This window comes from Leptodactylus fuscus, chromosome 6, assembly GCF_031893055.1.
Source record: "Leptodactylus fuscus isolate aLepFus1 chromosome 6, aLepFus1.hap2, whole genome shotgun sequence".
Classification (NCBI taxonomy): domain Eukaryota; kingdom Metazoa; phylum Chordata; class Amphibia; order Anura; family Leptodactylidae; genus Leptodactylus; species Leptodactylus fuscus.
The window spans coordinates 125011051-125033753 of NC_134270.1; the positions used below are offsets into that span (position 1 = coordinate 125011051).

Sequence of the window (22703 nt, forward strand, 5' to 3'; positions counted from 1 at the left end):
GCATTCACTATGTCACATCCATAAGGCGACTCTCTGCAAGGGACATATATATTGCTTACTATGCATGTATCTGATGTATAGGACAACACGTAAGTGAATCAATGACCCCTCCAAGAAAAGGATAAGATTTTGCAAAGTCTAGATTCACACTACCGTATTTCAGTCCTTTCTACTGATTGGTCATAGGATCAGAATATGGACTCAAAAGCTAATCAAATGATATATCCAGCCGAAGCACCCTCTATTTGCATCTGTCACCCTTCACTCTAATGTTACAAACAGGACAAAGCTTTCTTCCATCTTGTTTTTTTATTTTTCAACCGGAGAGAAAGTCCAATGGCGGATCAGAACAATGGACTAAAATACGGTAGCGTAAACTTGGACCCAGTTGCACATTGCTGAATGCTGGTGAACCCCTTTAATAGCAGCACTAGGGATTTACAGCACTTTACAAATTTTTGCTAAAACTTTATACATATTTATATATCAATCTCATATAATTTGGTGGTACTAATATTCTATGCAAAGATAAACATGTTGCATTTGTATAAAAACATATGAAAATACAATAAAAATGAAAAAAATAAGAGAATAATAATTGTGCACATTGTAGTACCACATCATACTTAAAGAGGACCTTTCATCAGATTGGGCACAAGCAGTTCTATATACTGCTGGAATTCAGCGCACTGTTGGCTTTCCCGATCTGTGCCCCGGGTAAAGCGCTATCGGTCCCGGTAACGTAGTGCTTTATAGTCAGAAGGGCGTTATCCAGGGACGCCCTTCTGTTCAGCAGCGCCTATGGCGCTGTACTGTGGAGCAGGGAGGAACTCACCCCTCCCTCTCCTGATAATACTCGTCTATGGAGGAGCTGTGTGAGCAGAGGGAGGGGGTGTTCCTCCTCGCTCACACAGTACAGCGCGATAGGCGCTGCTGGGCAGAAGGGCATCCCTGGCTGTCAGAAACGCCCTTCTGACTGTAAAGCGCTACGGTACCGGGACCGATAGCTCTTTACCCGGGGCACAGATCGGGAAAGCCAACAGTGCGCTGAATTCAGCACACTGTCAGCTTTCCAGCAGTATATAGAACTGCCTGTGCCCAAATCTGATGAAAGGTCCTCTTTAAACACTAGTGGATGACATGTGTACATCCTCCAAGACATAAAGTGGTAAAAACACATGAACTATCATCACTAGCTCAAGCTAGGTAAGGCCCGGGGCCCCACATGGCATAAATGTCGCAGTTTGCCTGTGACGGTAATGCCAAGGAATAAAACACAGTGTTTTACAATGACAGCAAAGTTGATGGGATTCTAACAATCCCCATCCTCACTTTGTAGTAAAATACACGCAGCGGACACACTTGGATTTCCAAAACTGTCACAGTATTGGAAATTATAGCATGTCAATATACCTATGGCGGATTCCCTATAGCAGAGAGTCCGCAAAAGAAACCTCTGTGATCTTTCTGTGCAAAGTACTACAGGAAGAACCTGCCACTTAGAACTTAGCCTAAAATGGCACAGATGGCTCATGGATGATATATGTGTGCCACCCATTATTTGCTTCAGTGAGCCCAGGCTGCAAAATGGACACGTATAAGATCTGTCCTAAGTTTTGGCTCAGGCTTACGGACCCATAAACGGAACCATGATAATATGCTTATGTATATGGGGCTATTGCTATATCATGGACCAGTGTGCTGGCTGTGCAAAACATGACTAAAACACTAAAAAGCACAAATTCTTGTGCACAGAGCCTAGCAGTCCATGTGAACAGGGCCTAAACATGACTTCTCTATAGTAACTAAAGACCTACAATGCGATATTATGGCAGTACAAATGACAACCTTTAGTGAGCTATTGTGACTTAAAGTTGAAGGCAGTAGAAGTGTGAAGTCGGGGAATGACTTCATATATTATCACTAAGGGCCCATAACACTATGTAACAGAGTTTTTATTAGTATTTATCCCACACTTCATATACAATAACAAAATGTCATAAAAAAATAATGTCATTATACAGTACTGTAAGAGTCGAGATAAACTTAAAAGTGTGTTTGCTTTCTACATTTACGGTTATACCGTAAGTCACTTTCTCGAACAAGTCCCCAAATGTAATCTCCCATCATGTTTTCGTTGTACTGTCCTTGGTAGCGACGTTCAAAATCCAGTATATCTTGATGAAAGCGTTCTCATGGCTCCTCAGAGAATGCCCCCATTTTCTCTTTAAACTTGTCAAGGTGGGCATCAAGAATATGAACTTTAGGAGACATCCTGCAGCCCATTTCATGGTACTTGTGCACAAGAGTTTGGACCGGCGCTGCATAATTTCCTGCCTTGTGCTTACCAAGGAAACCTCACACCACTTCAAGAAAACTGTGCCAGTTTCGTCCAGAAGGTTCCAATACTTCAGTCTAGATGTCAGTAGCTCAGCATTGGACTTTGTTAGTCCCATATCTCGTATCAAGTCATTGAGCTCCTTTTGATTGGGGTAGTATCTCTCCGTTTCTCCCCTACTGACACTATAGACTGGATCAGTTACATCTTCTTGTTCAAAATCTGATGTGCCCCTTTCTTCTGGTGATGGCTGATTTCTTTCAGGAGGTGCAGGTATGGGAAGCTCCAGGGCAATGTGGTACTGGAGCAATTGATGATGGGATATCGCGATATGCCACTGGAGGAGCATTCTTGCCACTTCGACGTTTGAAACAATTGACCATGCAAACGTAGCAGTTGGTTGAGTGGTCGTAGGCTCTCGCCATATTCTTGGAATAGCAAACTTCATGGCTCTTCTTTCCCCTCAAGCGTTCTTTTGCAGTTTTCACTACTGTAGTGAGGTGCCCAGGGTTTGTCCTGGTCCCCAACCTGTACTCCGAAGTATACCTTATAGGCTTCATACATCCTGACCGATGTTCTCATTGAATATTTCTTGGCTCGCGTCTTGATGAATTCGCCATGTATGTAGCAAAACGAATCAGCAGAATGCATACAGCCTCTTGATGCCATCTCTGCATCTAACTACACACTATATTCTCAGTCCTATTCAGTTGTTGCACTTGCTGTCACACTATATGGCTATCCACTATCACACTATAACTGCAATTACAATAAGAATTACTGTCCAGCAGACGTGCTTACATAGTAAACAGGAAGACCTCTAGAATATTCTATGGCTAGAATGATGTAGACGTTAGAAGTTTTCAGAACAGTCTAGAATATTTCACCAACATCTAGACATATAATAGGCTTGCTAATTAAAATATACAATGTCCTGGTGCCAAAAGCAAAGTTTATGAGCTGAAATGAGATCTAAATAATCAGAAAATAACATTACTGAAACAAAGACAAAACAAAAATAAAAATGTGTTACATAGTGTAATCACCGATTATACAGTAAAACAGGAATAAGGTGATTTATTCTACCTGAGTTCTGCCGTCTCCACCAGTCGATGCAGCCTGATGACATTCCCCTCCAGCTGAGGAATGTTTGGAGCATCCCGCATCACCAGGACATAGAAATCCTGAGGGGAACCAAAGATTTATTGAGGACAACAGGAGAAATATTACTCATATTTCTAATTCTTCATTCATTCTAGAGCAAGAAGTTCTCCATGTGAGTTCCTGACCTCCAGTCCCATGTGTATATATGTATTTATCAGGTGTGTTTGACCATAAGCCCTCAATTACACAAATGATTGACCCTTTAGCCTAGTTCTGTCAAACTGATGTCTTGTCAGTTGTATACACCCGCCTGCAACTTGGATGACTCTGAACTCCATACAGACCCCATTGTTCTGAACGGGTGTGTAGCCCCGTTACAACATGCATGGATTATTTTACAGTCTGGCTCCTAATTTTCATTTCTGAAGGTTTTGCTTAGAACGTGGGTTGAAAACTGTCAAAATCAGTTCAATGTTTCCATAAATACCCATAAAGTAATGTATATCTTAATGAATTTTTACACAGACACACAAGACATCATATATACAGTAATGAATATTATGTACAAAGATCCCTGCGGTATCTGATTAAATATTCACAGGAAATTAGCCTTAATGAAGAGAAAATGGATGGGGGAGGGTCACAATTATATCTCGGGCATTATAAAACATAGAAACTTGCTTCTTGTGTCTTATTAAAGAATAAATTCTCAACTTTCATATGAGATTAAGTTTGTAGTTTCATCCATATTATTTCCAAGATATCACCAGTCAGTGGCGTAATTACCAGGGTAGCAGTAGTAGTGGCTGCCACAAGGCCTGGGACATTAAGGGGCGCAGCAACAGCCGCTATCAGTGCGTTTTTTTTGTTTTTTTTAATAGGCTGTTACCGGCTGAACAGGCCTCATTTACTGACCTCTCCAGGCAGGCTTTGGGCCTACTAGTGTGACATTCCTGACGTCACATGACCGGGGCCTGCATCCATATGTGTCGTGATGCAGGCCCAAGTCCAAGTCATGTGTCATCCCATATGTCATTGAAGATGGCCGACATCAGCAGGGAGTGCAGCGGAGCCGAGGATAGGTAAGTGTTTTCTATGTTTGTATACCTCTTGGGTCTCCGATTATTATACTCTGGGGTCTGAAAAGACCCCAGAGCATAATAATTGTTCATGGGTGTCCACAAATGAACATAATAGTGTGTGCAGGGGCCAACATCCTACTGTATGTACAGGGCCCATTATGGGGCATAATACTGTGTGCAGGGGCACCTATGGGGCATAATCGTTCTGGGGGGGATTGTCAGTCAGTTAGTCGGAGTGTTTGGTGTTAGTTGGGGGGGGGCCATGTCAAAAGTTCGTCACGAGACCCCGCCATTCCTAGTTACGCCACTGTCACTGGTTGAAAACACGGTCAGGATAAGAATATTCATATACAGCTATTCTCCTCTCAAACGGCACCAGAAGCACATTTCTATGTTTTACAATGTCTCATATACAAGTGGTTGAAGGGACCCCCCCCCACACACACCAATATTTTCTCTTCAGTACTGTGAGTGTATTGAGTGTGCATGAGGACCTATAAGGGTAGTCAAATCTCGTAAACATAAAATGTGGTAAGACTTTACGACTGGTGGGAGTCTGATCCCAACCAATCCTGAGAATAAAAAGAGATCAGTGCAGATTTATTCTCCATATCAGTGGGGCCCCAGAGATCACATCTTGTATCAGCTAAAAAGTAATGGCAGACATTCAGGTAGCGGCTGCAGCTGACATAGGCCTTCATATACAGTTTTGCCAGCATAATGTAGCAAAGACTATGTATATGTTTTGCAGATTTAGCCTGTGTCTAGAGGCATACATTGAAGTCATAGAACACCAAAGTAAACTCCAGAATGCATCTAAACCCATAGAGAAAAAAAGCGCTATAGCAATTAAAATTGCATACTATGTGCATATGCATGTGGTATGTTGCTTGACTTGTATGTATGCTTTATTATTTCAGATACATTATTTACAATATTTAATAATAAAATTCTGACTGTATGCAGCCGCCACCACTTCTCTCATTCACTCTGCCCATTACAGACCATAGCAGTATCATGGCGTGCCACCATTTAACCCTCTAACCTTGATAAGCTGAAAGGTCTTCTCCTCCTCTTGTAGAGAGTCCTTGTATGTGTCCAGTAGATGAAGAAGAGCACAGAGAACGCCTTGCTTCTTTTGTACAGCATCACTGCCTTCCCATGTCGGAGAGGTATGTCGACTACAGCCGCAGAAAGTGTTCATATTAAGGAAAACTATGCTACATATAAGAGGAAACCTAAAGGAGATACTTTCATGCTTTCATACATATGACTTAGTATCTGCAACACTTGTATGTAGGTTTAAAATAAAATTGTCACGAATACTTGCATGGTCTGTAGGATGACTGAGGCCGAATTACAGTGGTCTGTACTGTATATTGCAGCATGAAGTCTGCTGTAGCCCTGTAATGACAGTATAGTATATGATAGCTATCCACAGTCCAGGCAGGAGATTTTGTCTTCTGCCTGCTCCGCCATTGTCAAACACTTGGCGGCATAGCTTTGATACCCCTTAAATACCTTTAATATTAGTTATTTTATACTGGGGATCTTTGTTCTCTAAACTACAGACAATTATCCTTCTTTGCTTGTACTGCAGAGTAAATGTGATAAAGATGACTTTATTTCTTCAGCCTTGGGAGAAGATGGTTCTTTCAAAGTTAAAGAGGGTTATCTGACAGTAGGCGCAAGTGTCTGCCTTTCATTCTATAAGCAGCACCACCGTTGTCCATGGGCCTTGCAGTACCAAACATAACCTATGAGCAAAGGTGGTGCCGTTTCTACAGAAAAAGAGGACCCTTTTTTCCATATCTGGACAATAATGTCATCCACCATCACAATTAGAAATTTACCTGTGACTAAGTCCATAAATTCTGTGAAAGCTAGATAAGAACCAATATGGCGACTATTAAAGCTTCCTAAGGGTGCATTCACACTAAGTATACGCTGAGCTGATTCTGAACGTAAAACACGTTCAGAATCAGCGCGTACAAAGCAGATCCCATTCATTTCAATGGGAGCCGGCATACGAGTGCTCCCCATTGAAATGAATGGGCTGCTTTTTTCCCTATTGGTTTCAATGTGATATGCGCGTATGCCGGCTCCCATTGAAATGAATGGGATCTGCTTTGTATGCGCTGATTCTGAACGTGTTTTACGTTCAGAATCAGCTCAGCGTATACTTAGTGTGAATGCACGCTAAGGCTAAGGCCCCACATTGCGGAAACACAGCTTTTTTTGTTGCAGAATTTGTTGCGGTTTTTTGAGTTAAAGCCAACAATGTCTACAAAAGGAAAGAAAAATATAAAAGAATCTCTTATACTTCTACCTTCTGCTCAATCCATTCCTGGTTTTGGCTCAAAAAAAAATATCAACAAAATCTGCAAAAAAAAGAAGCTGCTTTTCCGCAACGTGGGGCCGCAGCCTAAAGGCTGTCTATAGGCTGCCATAGCTTTGCAATGTAAGAAAGTTACATAACATATCGCTGACCGTATTAATTGTCTTTACCAGAAAACACAACATAATAATCCATATTTAGGCTGAGGCCCCACGTTGCAGAAAAGATGCTTTTTTATTGCAAATTTTGTTGCGTTTTGTTCCAAAACCAGGAGTGAATTGAGAAAAAGGTAGTATAAGTATTTCCTATATATTTCCCATTCCTTTTGTAGCTACTCTTGGCTTTGGCTACTGAGTTTCCTCAATGTGGGGCCTTAGTCTTATGCTTCATTCACACTTGCGCTCGGTGTCCGGTGTGTGCATTTGAATAGGTTTGTACAGGTGACCACCTGTTTCCGCCTATGGCCTGTCTGCTGGAAAACCATTTCCTGCATGTCTGACTTTGTGTTTGGCTAAAAAAACGGTTTCCCTTCGGACAGGTCACAGGCGGACATGGGCAGTCACCTTTACAAACCCATTGACGCTAGGTTCACACCTGCGTTCAGGTCTCTGTTCTGTGGTTTCCGTCTTTTGCATGCAAGAAGACGGAAACCACAGACTGGGTCCGGCCGTGAGCGGCGGTGAGCGTTTTATGCTCTCCACCGCAAAACTGTTTTTTTTAAAACCGGACACAGAGTACTGCATGTCCGACTCTGTGTCCGGATTAAAAAAACGGTTTCGCGGCGGAGAGCATAAAACGCTCACCACCGCTCACGGCCGGACAGCTTTCAAACCCATTCAAATGAATGGGTGAGAAAGAGTCCTGCAGGTTTCCGTATCCTGCTCTGTTGCAGGAAACGGAAACCTGCAGAACGGACACCTGGGCACAGATGTGAACGAGCCCTTAGGTGAATGGGTTTTAAAGCTAACTGCCGGGTTTCCGTCCTATGTCCAGTTTCGCTGGGGCTGAAGATGGAAACCCGGACACCGGGCGCAAGTGTGAACTAAGCATTACAGGAGATTTTTCTTATATCTGATAGGAGTTGTCCAAAATCTGACAAAATCATCACCTGCTGTTGACATAAAAGCACCACTGCAGCCTATTAAACACCAGAGCACTGGGGCTGGAGAAGCACAGGATTCAATAGCTAAGATAGGCAATTTTTTTGTATCCTATACCATTGCTTGCCTTTGAGCCAATTTTGTCCAATCTTTGAAAACCCCTTTAGGCTAGAGAAACACGTTGCAGAAAATCTGATGTTTTTGGTTAGTGTTTTTGCTTTGAGCCAAAACCAGTAGTGTATTTATCAGAAGGGAGACATATACGTTTTTCCTTTATATTTCCCAGTCCTTTTGAAGTCACTCATGACTTTGACTCAAAAATATTAAGGAAAATCTGCAACAAAACAGATTTTTTTGCAACGTATGGCTTCAGCCTCAAAGACAAGGTGCAAGGAAGGAAACAATCAAAATGTACATACATTTTCATGTACTTTACCCACTTGGGTCCTGGGAAATAACCCCCAGTCCTGATATCTGCCTAGATCCCATGAACATAATATACACAGACAGTCCCTTAGAATTACAGTACAATAGTACAACACTGAAAGGATATTACTGTTGTAACTGGACCAGGAGCTCTTCTGTCGGTATAAATAAGGTGTGTGTCAGTATAAAATCATCCAGGGCTAATTCTAATGGAAAAGAAGGAACATATGAACTTGCATCAGTGAACAGTCCCCACGCAGTCTCACAACACATTGTCCTAATACCCTAATTTATCACAATGTCTGATCACTAGTTATGAAACACAAATATGTACCTGCAGTGTATGCCCTGGCATGTCGTAATCTGTACAATTCGGCACACCCAATGATAACATGCACAGAAATGTACTACCTGATATATCATTATAAATACTATAGCCATGCACATAAACAGCAGATATTATATTGCTACATTATATAGCAACCAGAAGATAACTGTACATTAAATATATAGATACCCAGCACTGTGTGGTCCTGTGCTGATAATCCACAGTCAGGAGATCCCTGAACATTAAATATATAGATACCCAGCAGTGTGTGATCCTTTCCTGGTAAGGGCTCATTCACATCTGCGCCCGGTCTCCGTTCTGCAGGTTTCCGTTTCCTGCATAAAACAGAGCTGGATACGGAAACCTGCAAGAGTCTCTCTCACCCATTCATTTGAATGGGTGAGAAAGCTGGGTTTTTTAATCCGGACACAGTCGCACATGCAGTACTCTGTGTCCGGATTTAAAAAAAACGGTTTTGCGGCGGAGAGCATAAAACGCTCACCACCGCTCACGGCCGGACCCGGTCTGTGGTTTCCGTCTTCTTGCGTGCAGAAGACGGAAACCACAGAACGGAGACCAGAATGCAGGTGTGAACCTATCGTAATACAGACAGTCAGGAGATCACTGTACATTATATAGATACCCAGCACTGTGTGATCCTGCCTGATAATCCACAGTCAGGAGATCACTGTACATTATATAGATACCCAGCACTGTGTGATCCTGTCTTGATAATCCACAGTCAGGAGATCACTGTACATTATATAGATACCCAGCACTGTGTGATCCTGTCCTGATAATCTACAGTCAGGAGATCACTGTACATTATATAGATACCCAGCACTGTGTGATCCTGTCCTGATAATCTACAGTCAGGGGATCACTGTACATTATATAGACACCCAGCACTGTGTGATCCTGTCCTGATAATCTACAGTCAGGAGATCACTGTACATTATATAGATACCCAGCACTGTGTGATCATGTCCTGATAATCCACAGTCAGGAGATCACTGTACATTATATAGATACCCAGCACTGTGTGATCCTGTCCTGATAATGTACAGTAAGGAGATCACTGTACATTATATAGATATCCAGCACTGTGTGATCCTGTCCTGATAATCTACAGTCAGGAGATCACTGTACATTATATAGATACCCAGCACTGTGTGATCCTGTCCTGATAATCTACAGTCAGGGGATCACTGTACATTATATAGACACCCAGCACTGTGTGATCCTGTCCTGATAATCCACAGTCAGGAGATCACTGTACATTATATAGATACCCAGCACTGTGTGATCCTGTCCTGATAATGTACAGTCAGGAGATCACTGTACATTATATAGATACCCAGCACTGTGAGATCCTGTCCTGATAATCTACACTCAGAAGATCAGTGTACATTATATAGAAACCCAGCACTGTGTGATCCTGACCTGATAATCTACAGTCAGGAGATCACTGTACATTATATAGATACGCAACACTGTGTGATCCTGTCCTGATAATCTACAGTCAGGATATCACTGTACATTATGTAGATACCCAGCACTGTGTGATCCTGTCCTGATAATCTGCAGTCAGGAGATCACTGTACATTATATAGATACCCAGCACTGTGTGATCCTGTCCTGATAATGTACAGTCAGGAGATCACTGTACATTATATAGATCCCCAGCACTGTGTGATCCTGTCCTGATAATGTACAGTCAGGAGATCACTGTACATTATATAGATACCCAGCACTGTGTGATCCTGTCCTGATAATATACAGTCAGGAGATCACTGTACAGTATATAGATACCCAACACTGTGTGATCCTGTCCTGATAATCTACAGTCAGGAGATCACTGTACATTATATAGATACCCAGCACTGTGTGATCCTGTCCTGATAATCTACAGTAAGGAGATCACTGTACATTATATAGATACTCAGCACTGTGTGATCCTGTCCTGATAATCTACAGTCAGGAGATCAGTGTACATTATATAGATACCCAACACTGTGTGATCCTGTCCTGATAATCTACAGTCAGGAGATCACTGTACATTATATAGATACCCAGCACTGTGTGATCCTGTCCTGATAATCTACAGTCAGGAGATCAGTGTACATTATATAGAAACCAAGCACTGTGTGATCCTGTCCTGATAATCTACAGTCAGGAGATCACTGTACATTATATAGATACGCAACACTGTGTGATCCTGTCCTGATAATCTACAGTCAGGATATCACTGTACATTATATAGATACCCAGCACTGTGTGATCCTGTCCTGATAATGTACAGTCAGGAGATCCCTGTACATTATATAGATACCCAGCACTGTGTGATCCTGTCCTGATAATCTACAGTAAGGAGATCACTGTACATTATATAGATACTCAGCACTGTGTGATCCTGTCCTGATAATGTACAGTCAGGAGATCCCTGTACATTATATAGATACCCAGCACTGTGAGATCCTGTCCTGATAATGTACAGTCAGGAGATCCCTGTACATTATATAGATACCCAGCACTGTGTGATCCTGTCCTGATAATGTACAGTCAGGAGATCCCTGTACATTATATAGATACCCAGCACTGTGAGATCCTGTCCTGATAATCTACACTCAGAAGATCAGTGTACATTATATAGAAACCAAGCACTGTGTGATCCTGTCCTGATAATCTACACTCAGAAGATCAGTGTACATTATATAGAAACCAAGCACTGTGTGATCCTGTCCTGATAATCTACACTCAGAAGATCACCATATATTATATAGAAACCCAAAACGGTGTGATCCTGTTTTGATAATCTACTGTCAGTAGATCACTATATATCATATAGAAACCAAGCACCGTGATCCTGTGTACAGATATAAAGCCTAGAAATCCACCAATTTTTATTACATAGAGAGAAATCCATTGCCACCCGCACAAAATAAAACGTTGCAGATATATAGATGTATTGACTGCAAAAGGTTAAATCTCTCTTTCTCCATTTATTCCAGAGAGAGCAAACACAGTGACAGTCCTTACTGCCCACGCACCTCCTTAGTAAGACTAGGACAGGCCCACAGTACTCTGCCTCACATTCTGCACCACTAAAGACCTTAATAATAGCTCGACATTACAAGTGGCAACATGAAAATGGGATTAAACCATATAATTTAACCTGTAGAATAAATGCCACTTCTATTCTAGTAAACAGACCAGTCTAAATATGTCAGTTCTATAACTTATTCATGCGGGTATTAATGGGGGAAGGGGGTCGCTTGTTATGGAGCCCTGTATTTCAGCGCCATGTATTGACATGCAGCCATTTCTCCGTATAGCATGGTTCAGTTTTCATAGGAATAGTCAGTTCGGTTGATTTGCTGATTGAAGTGATGGGGGTGGGAATGAGGGGGGAGGGGATGTTCATGGGAACTTCAAGTCTTATTTCAACCTGCTATGCAATCTGTTCTGAGAAACACTGTATATATGTGAAGATGTCTGTACAAATTATTCCCATTTAGACATTTCCCATTTATTTTTTTCAATATTAAGTGTTCATCTCATAAGGAGATATGGGACTTGCACAGATATATGGCAGTGACCAGAATTATTGTTCATGTCACAGCAATTTGGCATTTCTCATGGAAAATAAGTCGTCTTATGGTATTACACAATGGTACCAATGATGACTCATTTTAAGTAGGTCAAATCCTATTAGGGTGACCCTAGATGGTGTGTCTAAGGTGCATATGTCATGCATTAAGAGACGTCATACAGGTGCAGCCCTGCAACTAGTGGCCAAATACACTTATACATAATTGTGACACTACACTGCGCTACTTGCTATTGCTTCAAATGGGAGAGTACAGGTACAGGTACATCCTGGTAATAGGTGCACGACAAATGTACCTCTATACACCTTAGGATGCCACTACATAAGCATTACTGGCTGCCACTAATGTTTGCGATTTGTCTGTAATTGTTAGATAGCATCGAGTCATGTCATTGACCAGGTTACAAGTCCAAACCAGGCTGGATTCACCTCTGCGGTGATTCCGTTCCCCACTCCGCTTGAAAAATGCGGAAAGAAAATTTTTCAGGTGGAAATCTGGTGGACCCCATAATAGTCTATGAGGTTTGTGGGATTCCATGGTTAACCATTTTGTAAGTGGATTGAGTTTCCATTTTTCGGGTCCCCAAGAAGACCAGAAGAACAGAAACCCAAGCACAGGTGAGAACCTCAAGTCAGGCTGCAACCCACCAACTATCATTGAATAGTATAGTAGAACCCGTATAGACACAAATATATCAATTATCAGCCCTGATACATTTTGGTGTGTGACGCAGTCGTACGTGCTTTCCTATTTAACATTGTTAAACATTTATTGCTTATGGCCTTTTATTTGTTTACAGCGGTTTTGTTTGTAGACGTGCAAAATTAAGCAACCATTAAAAGCAGAACAAATAGGCCATAAGCCGTAAATCAATGAAAGTTTCGCTTTACATAATAAAAACACTGGTAGCATGCACCGCCACACGGCAGACTCAGCGTCACGGCTGTCTTTGACCTAGTGGCCTCATTCACCTGTATCAGGCTACATTGAAACCATATTTGGGATTTACATTAATAATATATGCCTGGTAAATAGTCCAAAAAGGCCTTTGCGCCAGAATTCTGGCATAAACTTCATCTTCTTTTTGGCGCAGATCAGTTTAGACAAATGAATGGTTGATTTGCTCCAAGAAGAGCTATTGCACCTTGATTCACATGTTGAAAGGTGTCTAGGTAAGGGTGCATTCACACAGAAGAAAATGGTGCTGAATTTGGTGTGGAATCCGCGTCAGATTCAGCACTGGAGAAAAAAAAGCCTCCCATTGACTTCAATAGGTTCCTTTTTCTGCAAGGAACCCATTGAAGTCAATGAGAGGCTTTTTTTCAGTGCTGAATCTGACGCAGATTCCACACCAAATTCAGTGCCATTTTCGTCCGTGTGAGTGCACCCTAAAGGGTTTGAGCACAGGGGGTACTTACTAATCTCAACAGGACAGCTTTCTATTAAAAAATAGCACATTTTTGCATGGCTGTAGTCAGCAGGCTAAACCACCAACTCTGACTCTACACAGCCTGTCTATGACTCTGGCTTCCTCATAAATGGCTGTCAGCCATGGTCAGTCAGAAGCAGTAAAGCTCCTTTATGTCATTAAAAAGTGATTGAATTCCTATGAAAGTAAATATGTAACAAACTATACATCTAATTATTATACAACTGTAATAATTGTATAATAGAACTAAAAATAATCAGTTTATTTTGAAGCTGAAATCGGTAACTTTTTCTGATTCCAACCAAGATTGATACTGACAAGTTGTGGACTCCATAGCCTTGCATTTCTGGTACACATCCCTTTGCACCAAAAAATGTGCCAAGAATATGCCTCTATGTTCATCTTGTGACCTGCTCGTCACTTTAGAGAAGTGGGCAAAGCAGGACAGGGATCAAGGCAGGCCATGAAGGGATCGCTTCGACCTGACAGATTTACTATAACTTACACCAGTAAACTGGTTTGAGTTATACCTGTAACCTAAGACAGTCAACCAATGTTTCCAACAATCCATCCAAATGCAATGCATAGATGTGGTATAAACCTAGTCTTGGGTCAGGACTATACAGTAAAGGCAGGTTCAGACAGGGTTTATTGGTCAGGTTTTTGACACGGAATTCACGTCAAAATCCCGCTCAAAAAAACACCTCCCATTGAAATCATTGGGAATCGGTCATTTCCTTTTTCCGCAGCGGTATGTTCCTACTTGCTTAAAAAAGAAGCGACATGCTCTTTCTTCAGGCGGATTCCGCAGCTCATTTAGCCACGGACATCCACTTCGCGAGATTTCCCTCCCGACTAAGCCCATTCATTTGGGCCTTATCCAAAGCCGTTTTTTGGTCCAGAATCTGAGGCGGCCTCCGCGTCAAATTCCAGATCAAAAAACCCCGTCTGAACCCAGCCTAACTTTAGCCACGCCAAACAACACAGCATTCACACAACGCAGCAGGCTCCAGAAATCCCATAGGTTTGGATTTCTGTTCTCTGTTGTGTCGTAGTTGTGATCATCTTAATCTAATATATTTGTAAACTGTATATGAAGAGTGAATCATGAAGCTCATGAGGCACAAAAATTTCACCACTACAAAAATAAAACTATACGGGGGAATCCCTAGTTATGCAATTTCCTAAATGTGTTAGTGTAGGTTCACTGTTGGCTCATCATCACACATTCCCCTCAGGCCTGCACCATGGAAGAGGTGACAGATCGGGTAGCATGGAGTGGAAAGCCTTCCTAAATCCTCCAATAACACCAGGGGAAGTACGTCTGTGGGAGTTTAGAGGCAGAAAGTAGTCCAGGCCAATCTCAACTTTACTGGAAATGTTCCTTTAAACATCTATATCTTTGAAGAACAAGAAATATTATATTCTCAGAAATCTCTTCCCATGCCTCATCCTACATCCACATGTACCTACAAGCAAATCAAGAATGAGACTGAGCAGTGGTCACATCAGACCAGCGTCTAGAGCAGGTGAAATAATGTAAAAGCAGAGTTACGCAACCCACAGCTCTCTAAGGCCGACATCAATCCTATCATTTCTTACTTATCCAGGTCTAGTTACCAGGCTTAGCATCTCTCTTTTAATCAGGCCTAAAAATATCACTGTTAGCCGTCCATAATCTAGAACTGCATGTCCAGTTAAGGTATCACTTATACACCACAACATCAAGAGTAACACATGGATAAGGTCAATAGCCACTTTAAGAATTTGCTAGCTGTTCTACTGCCTAGAGTATTACACACTTACCTGAGATGTAATGACTCGTGCCTCATGGAGACAGCCCATACAACAGCACACAGAGTGCTTATGAATGGTAAGGCCCCACAGGCTGGAAACGCCGTGCTAAAGCGCTGTGGGAACAACCGCGGCAGGAACGCATGGAGGTTCTTCCCACAGCACTTTGAACAGAAAGTTCATAGAGTTTTCCTCCACGGACTTTCGGCTACCATTATATTTATGGGAAAACCGCTGGCATTTCCGTAGATATAATTAACATGCTGCGATTTCCAAAACCGCGCCACACCAGCGTATTCGCATTGCAGATTTTAAGGCAAAGTGGGCATGGGATTTGCATGAATCCCATCCACTTTGCTGTTACCCTATAATGCCAAGATTATTCCTGCGGCATTTCTGGCCCGTGGGGCCCTAGCCTAATAAATTAGGGTAAGAAGAAGTGGTGAAGGTAATAAAAAATTCTATTTTGGTAGAAACTACTGGACTGGCACCCATAGCTAACAACCAATTTTGCCAGGAGGAAGCCATGATCAGTTACACATGGCCAATGCAGTGGACAAGTTGTATTACATGGTGGAGCAGCTCTGAGTTCTGGACACTGGTCTCATGTAATGGAAACCCTTTTATGATGCCTACATGGGCAGGGGTTGTCTTGATGACTCAATCCTTTTAAGGGATGAAATAGGTTTTCCCATAAACATAACCATATTCAGGTTTGTATTAAATTAATAGTTAAAATTTATGCAAACATAAGTCATTACAAACTTTGCAGACTTTTACAGATTTTCTCTGACCATCTTAATGGTGACAATCTGTTGCCTTGATCAGTTGTCAATGGATATGATCACAAATGCAGGGACTTTCTATAGTCTGGAACATGTCAGAAACCCAGCCACGATTTCCTTATCGTGGACCGGTTATCAGGCAGGGACAGTATAGGAATGAGAAGATAACCCGGCCACAAGAAGGAAATCATGGCTGGGTTTCTAACAAGTACCAGACCATAGAAAGTTCCTGCATTCATGGTCATGTCTACTGGCAACCGATGAAAGAAAAAAACTGTCACCACCAAGATGGTTAGAGAAAATCTGTGTACAAATGTAAGCATGGTTATGTTCACACTGAATTCTCATGACATTCTCATCCTAGTCTGTTTTTGCAACAAATTTGAGAACAGATAAAATTAGAAAGAAGCCATAAAGCTGGCCATAGTTTCTTAATAATCCATCAACAAGTAATTTCTATTGAGACACCCTAACAGGTCTCAGTAAGCCGCACCAGAAGTGTCTGGTAGTCACTTACTGTATATCGTTGCCTTCACAGTAGTAGTAAGCTGTCCTTCCATCATACTATAATCCGTAGCTCTGCCTGTTCAGATTGTCCGCTGCATATAAACACAAGCTCACCGGGAACACAATTCCTAGTTTTCTCCAGAAAAATACATACAAATAGGCAAATGGACTCCAATGGAAGAGCAATCATTGGCATCTGTGTTAATCCATACTCTGACCACTATCACTACAGCTTTGTTGAAGTGCCATGGCTTCCATTTATAATGGTAGTCATCATAGTACGGTAGGACATATTCATCATTTAGTGAAGCCAAGGGGTTATCGATGGACCTCACTAATGGCGTCTGTTTGTCTTCTGCCATTAAGAACACCAAGAATAGTGTTCTATGTACAACACAAGTGTGAACAGAGACTAAATCCCCTATAATTGGTTCAATATTTTTGAAACTCTATTATTCTACTTTCTGGAAGGTTTCTGGAAGTCTCATTAATGATGTCATATCTACAACAGGATGATGTCATTCACACCATTCACAATGGCTAATAATTACATGATAAATGAAAAGCATAATCATCGTTTTACCCAAGAATTACTCTGGTCATACAGCTGAAAAAGACATGTGGGTTTATGCCAGTTTTTTCCTTGAATTGCAGCAAACCTGCTCTGTGCAAACCTATGCAGGACTTGCAGAAGAGCGTGCATACATAAGGTCACATGACCATATATATGCAGGTAATGTCACCATTGAAAGGCCTGAACAGATTAAGGTCACATGACTACATATATGCAGATCCCAAAACCAAATGGGAAAGCAGCAAGGAGGAGAGTATGGGATGCTGTATAAATGCATTATGTCCGGGGCTTCTATTAGTTTGATCTAGGCAGAGTTTAGAAGGTCTGGAAAATGTCAAGGGAAATAAGGATCCTTATGTTATTAGGAGAGATAAACCGACACCAGAGGTGTCTGCCAGTGGCTTTCTCCACATGCACACTTAGCTGAGCAGAGTGTCCACTTGTAAAAATGGCTCAGGAGTGTTAACTTGTTCAGTCTGCCACTATCTAATGCGTGTGTCCAGCAAATTTCTTTTGCTGGCCACTGCACAGAACACCAGGAATCCCCAGGATCAACATATGACAACATAGTTTACTGGTATGCTGTTATTTCCTACAGCTGGAATACTCCTTTAAATGTTTAATGGCTTCCTGAGCTGACCCAGTGCACTTCTATCTGACCACAGGAAACCACTTATTACCTATTCATAGGATAGGGAAGAAATGTTAGTTGGTGGGGATACGACCACTGGGACCACAACTGATTAGTAGTCCCAGTGGTCACATCCCCACTACATGTTCAATCACCACTACTTGTTCTGGTCATGTGGATGGGGGTGGAAGGATCCCCAGTTCTAAGCATCATTTGGGCTCTCAGTGATCACATCTTCACTACTTGTTCAATCAACACTACTCCTTGTTGTCATGTGGATGGGGCATGACAGAATCCCCTCTTATAATGATCAATTGGCATCCTAGCAGTCATATCACAACTACATGTTCAATCGCCAGTACTTGCAGTGGTCATATGGATTGGATGACAGGGTCCCCAATTCTAGTGATTGGTTGTAGTCCCAGTGGTGACATCTCTACTACATATACACTCACCACTGTCACCCTGATTCACATGACCAAACCAAACAGTGGAGATTGGACATGTAGTAGATATGTCACCACTGGGACGTCAACCAATCACTAGAATTGGGGACCCTGTCACCCCATCCACATGACCACAGCAATGAGTAGTGGTGTCTGAACATGTGCGTTGCTCCTGCTCCAGTGAAAGTCTGTGAGGCAGTGGATGGGTGACACATGTTTTGGGCTGTAACATTGCAGACCCTATGAGAGAGCAATTTCACTTATATTGCAGTGACAGGAGAGGTCCAACTGGTCTGAGTACTACTGTGGCAAAGAAGAAAAGCCTAGGACCTTTAGCTCTATATGTAAAACGTTGGTACAGTCTGCAGTGATGTACTGGTTAGGTCATAGTGACTAATACTACCACCACCTATGCTACTATAGATATGACCACAGCAACATGTGCATGGACTTTGCATGTTGTCCATGTATTTTTACGGGAAGCTTTTGTTTCCTCCCACCCTTCAAAATCATATTAATAGGACAATTGGCTTCCTATGCAAATGGCGTAATGTGGCATACACACACAGGCTACAAAACAGGTTGCTATTTTCTATGGAACACGTCACATACCTGTTTGTGTCACAAACATGAATCACTGACCTCATAAAAACAAGACACTAATCTTCGAGGTGTCAATAAAGTTTAGGTCCATAGTTCTATAAACTCTATTATTCATGTTCCAGATATGATGCATTATTTGTACTACCCAGAGTAATACCAGCTCGTGTTTCCTTGGCATCACCAATACCACAAGAACCGTCATTTATACATTTATTTATCTACACACATAAAACACGGATTCCCAGCCTCAACCCTTTACTTACCAGCTGCATCACTCAGTCTAGGTGCAGTCAGTAACTGGTCCAGAACCCTGCCCAAGAGGGCCTCTGGTGTATCCGGGGCAAGGAGAGGTCCAGGAGGGGTAAGGGACCATCCAACAGACCCTGGTGGTGGTGTCAGAGGTTCTGAAGGTGACAGTTCATCTGACGAGAAGGAGAGTGGTGAGCGTAGTCCATCAGGTAGCTCCAAGCAGTCATGAGAAGGTTGTGGAGCTCCAGATGGGTCCTCTTCAACTTTTTCCCCACTAGAGGAATCTCCTGGGGTATCCCGTAGAAATGAGGGCAAAATCTTGGACACGCTTTGCCTACGGTGTAGATGTCTGGGACCTGACAGATGGGAGCTCTGCTTCTTTAAGAATTTCTCCAAAGGCTTCATGGTTTGAGGGTGCAAATGGATGAAAGTGGAAAGATAGGGGGCAGAGCCCCCCCAAACATGTAAGGCACTAGTAGATGGAGCAGAAGGTTTATGGAGCAGAACGAAACAAAACACAAATGTGTCTAAAATACTACAAACAAAAATGAGGTTTTTTTCTGCATAAGATGAGCTGCTCAAAAACAAGATCCCGCATGTAGGGAAAATGTCCACTCGGTTAACTCAAAGCACATTTATGGAATATCCAGCTGATAAAATAAAAGACTATTACCCAAAAATAATCAGATGGTTAAAAATACACAAAAAATCTCAAGTGGATGGGAGGATATAGAATCAAGACTTAGATACCCTCCAAAAACAGAGCAAGGTCAGGACCCAGCAATGGTGAAAGCATGGGCCCCATATGTAATGGTACGAAGCATGCAAGGGCCAGTAATATAAAGTGAGTGCAATGAGATGGATAACAAATAAAATGGGGATGTGATGCGGTACAAGTGTTAGTCCCCGGAGGGTTGAAGGCAGGAGATTGGTGCCCTCTCTGTCTCACCCACTGCCCATGTCTGCAGTCAGCAGGTGCCAGACGCTCTCCGCACTGGAAGATAGACAGCACCTGTCTCTGCTGCTGTCTCTGCTCTGGTCTCCAGCTGTCTCAGCTTGCAGGGTCCATGCACAATGTTCTCTGTAGTCTCAGCAAGGAGGATGGCCAGTCTTTCACCTGGCGGCTTTTCTGCAGCCTTGTGCCCAGTGCCCCTCTCCTCTTCCTCAGACTGTCTCCCCTCTTTTCTTGCCCCCCTCCTCCTTTGTTCCCCCTCTGCTTTTCTTTGCTTCTTCCCTGGCTTCCCAGAGGAGGGAGGGGGAGAGAAGCAGAGGGAGGGGTGTTAGGGGGGATGCTTAATTAAAAGCTGTGATCCTGACAGCAGAGAAGCCTGGTGTGTGAGGAGGCATGTGCTGCGTGATGTGCAAGAGTCACTGCCACATCTATGTGTAGTCAGTGTGCAATGTGGGGGGGGGCGTGTGCTGCACCCTAGCTTATGAGGAGGGTCTCCCTGTATAGGGGAGGAGGGTCCCACAATGATGAGAGGTCCCTGGATGTGTGGGGGGAGGCAGGGACAGTCACTGTGTGCATGCGTGTGTCCCTCCCCTCCCTGCTGCCCTCATCTCTCCCCTCCCTCAATATTTACCTGTCTCTCCCTGCTTCCTCAACGTGCTCTTCTCATGTACTTCACACATTGCTCCCTCCCTCTATAGAGGCAGCTGGATCTGCTGCCCGACACCGCCTCCTATACAGTAACACAGAAACCCCTAAATACAAGCCTTCCCCTATAGAGACAGATGCCCCTCAACTTCACACCCTTCCCGCAGCAGAACTACTAGAGAGAAGGACTAACCCTACAGTACACCCTCCCTAAAAAAATAAGACCCTCAACCTATCTAAATATACTCCTCCACTGAGGTATCCCCCTGACCTCACGTCTATACCTGTCCCCCAGTGGCCCCCATAAATAGTGCACCCTCGCAGTGACACCTATCACCTCCTGGGTACTATAGTTTATTTCATGTTATTCTATGTCATTCCATTGATGACGGATATGTTACTGCCTGTAGCTTTTCCCTAAACTTGATGTCCCCTTCCCATTTGTCAGTTCTGTAAGCTACCCCAGTGTGTCTAGTCAAAATGTTCCCCCAGGTCACCTCCATACATCGCTGTGATCCGGGCTTCCTTCTTCTCTGAAATGACTGCCTCCCCTCCCCCTATCCTAAGTCCAGGTACTGGGTGTGAGTCACCTATGTGCTGCACGCCCAGCCGCCACCTCATAATGGTAATAGGAGGAGATATAGGGGAACCGTATATGGAGTAATAGAAAGAGATATAGGGGACCGGTATATGGAGTAATAGGGAGAGATATAGGGGACGATATATGAAGTAATAGGAAGAAATATTGGGGGACGTATAGGGGAATAGGAGGAGATATAGGGAGATGGTTATGGAGTAATAGGAGGAGATTTAGGGGAACGGTATATGGAGTAATAGGAGGAGATATAGGGAGAGGCTATATGGATTAATAGGATGAGCTATAGGGGAACGGTATATGGAGTAATAGGAGGAGATATAGAGGATGGTTATGGAGTAATAGGAGGAGATACAGGGGAACAGTATATGAAGTAATAGGAGGAGATATAGGGGATGGTTATGAAGTAATAGGAGGAGATACAAGGGAACGGTGTATGAAGTAATAGGAGGAGATATAGGGGATGATGTATGGAGTAATAGGAGGAGATATAGGGAAACGGTATATGAAGTAATAGGAGGAGATATCAGGAGAGATTATATGGAGTAATAGGAGGAGATATAGGGGAACGGTATATGAAGTAATAGGAGGAGACATCGGTAGAGGTTATATGGAGTAATAAGGGAGATATAGGGGAACCGTATATGGACTAATAGGAGGAGATATTAGGGGTATGGTATATGTAGTAATAGAAGAAGAAATAGGGGAACGGCATATGGAGTAATAGGGGGAGATATAGGTTATATGGAGTAATCGGAGATATATATGGAGCAATAAGAAGACTTATTCAAAGGATTTTCCAGGCTTTTTTAGGCCCGTCCTGGTCATTATTTGATAGGGGGGGGATGATACCTGGTGATACCAGGTAGCAGAGAGTTCCGTTGACGGAGAACCAAACCGCTAAAACAGTGGTTACCTGCGGACCTCATAGACTACAATGTCTGTCTGTTTTCCACTGTTTTTATACTGAAACTTGTGGAGTCCTTTCAGCAATTTCTGTGGCGGAGTCCCAAATGCTCCAATGCAGAAAAAATGCAGCAAAAACAAGCATTTTTTATTTAGATTTTTTTCTTTTTTATGATATTTTATTAAATTTATAGGGAAACCGCTTGAGATTCCGCAGCTAAGGCTAGGTTCACACCTGTGGACTGTTTTCGTCTGGGGAT

The 22703-nt window shown here is 42.7% G+C and overlaps 1 protein-coding gene across 1 annotated transcript in view; it reads right to left on the reverse strand.

The window, feature by feature from the left end:
- RAPGEFL1 (Rap guanine nucleotide exchange factor like 1) overlaps positions 1–21469 on the reverse strand; it is a 50425-nt gene extending 28956 nt beyond the window's left edge. Inside the window, exons 1-4 of the mRNA XM_075278285.1 lie at positions 19360–21469; positions 8516–8594; positions 5570–5720; positions 3425–3522 (exon numbers count right to left, since the gene is read on the reverse strand). Coding sequence (XP_075134386.1) covers positions 3425–3522; positions 5570–5720; positions 8516–8594; positions 19360–19750 — 719 coding nt within the window. The 5' untranslated portion in view covers positions 19751–21469. The remainder of the gene's footprint in view (positions 1–3424; positions 3523–5569; positions 5721–8515; positions 8595–19359) is intronic.
- Positions 21470–22703: the final 1234 nt, after the last annotated feature.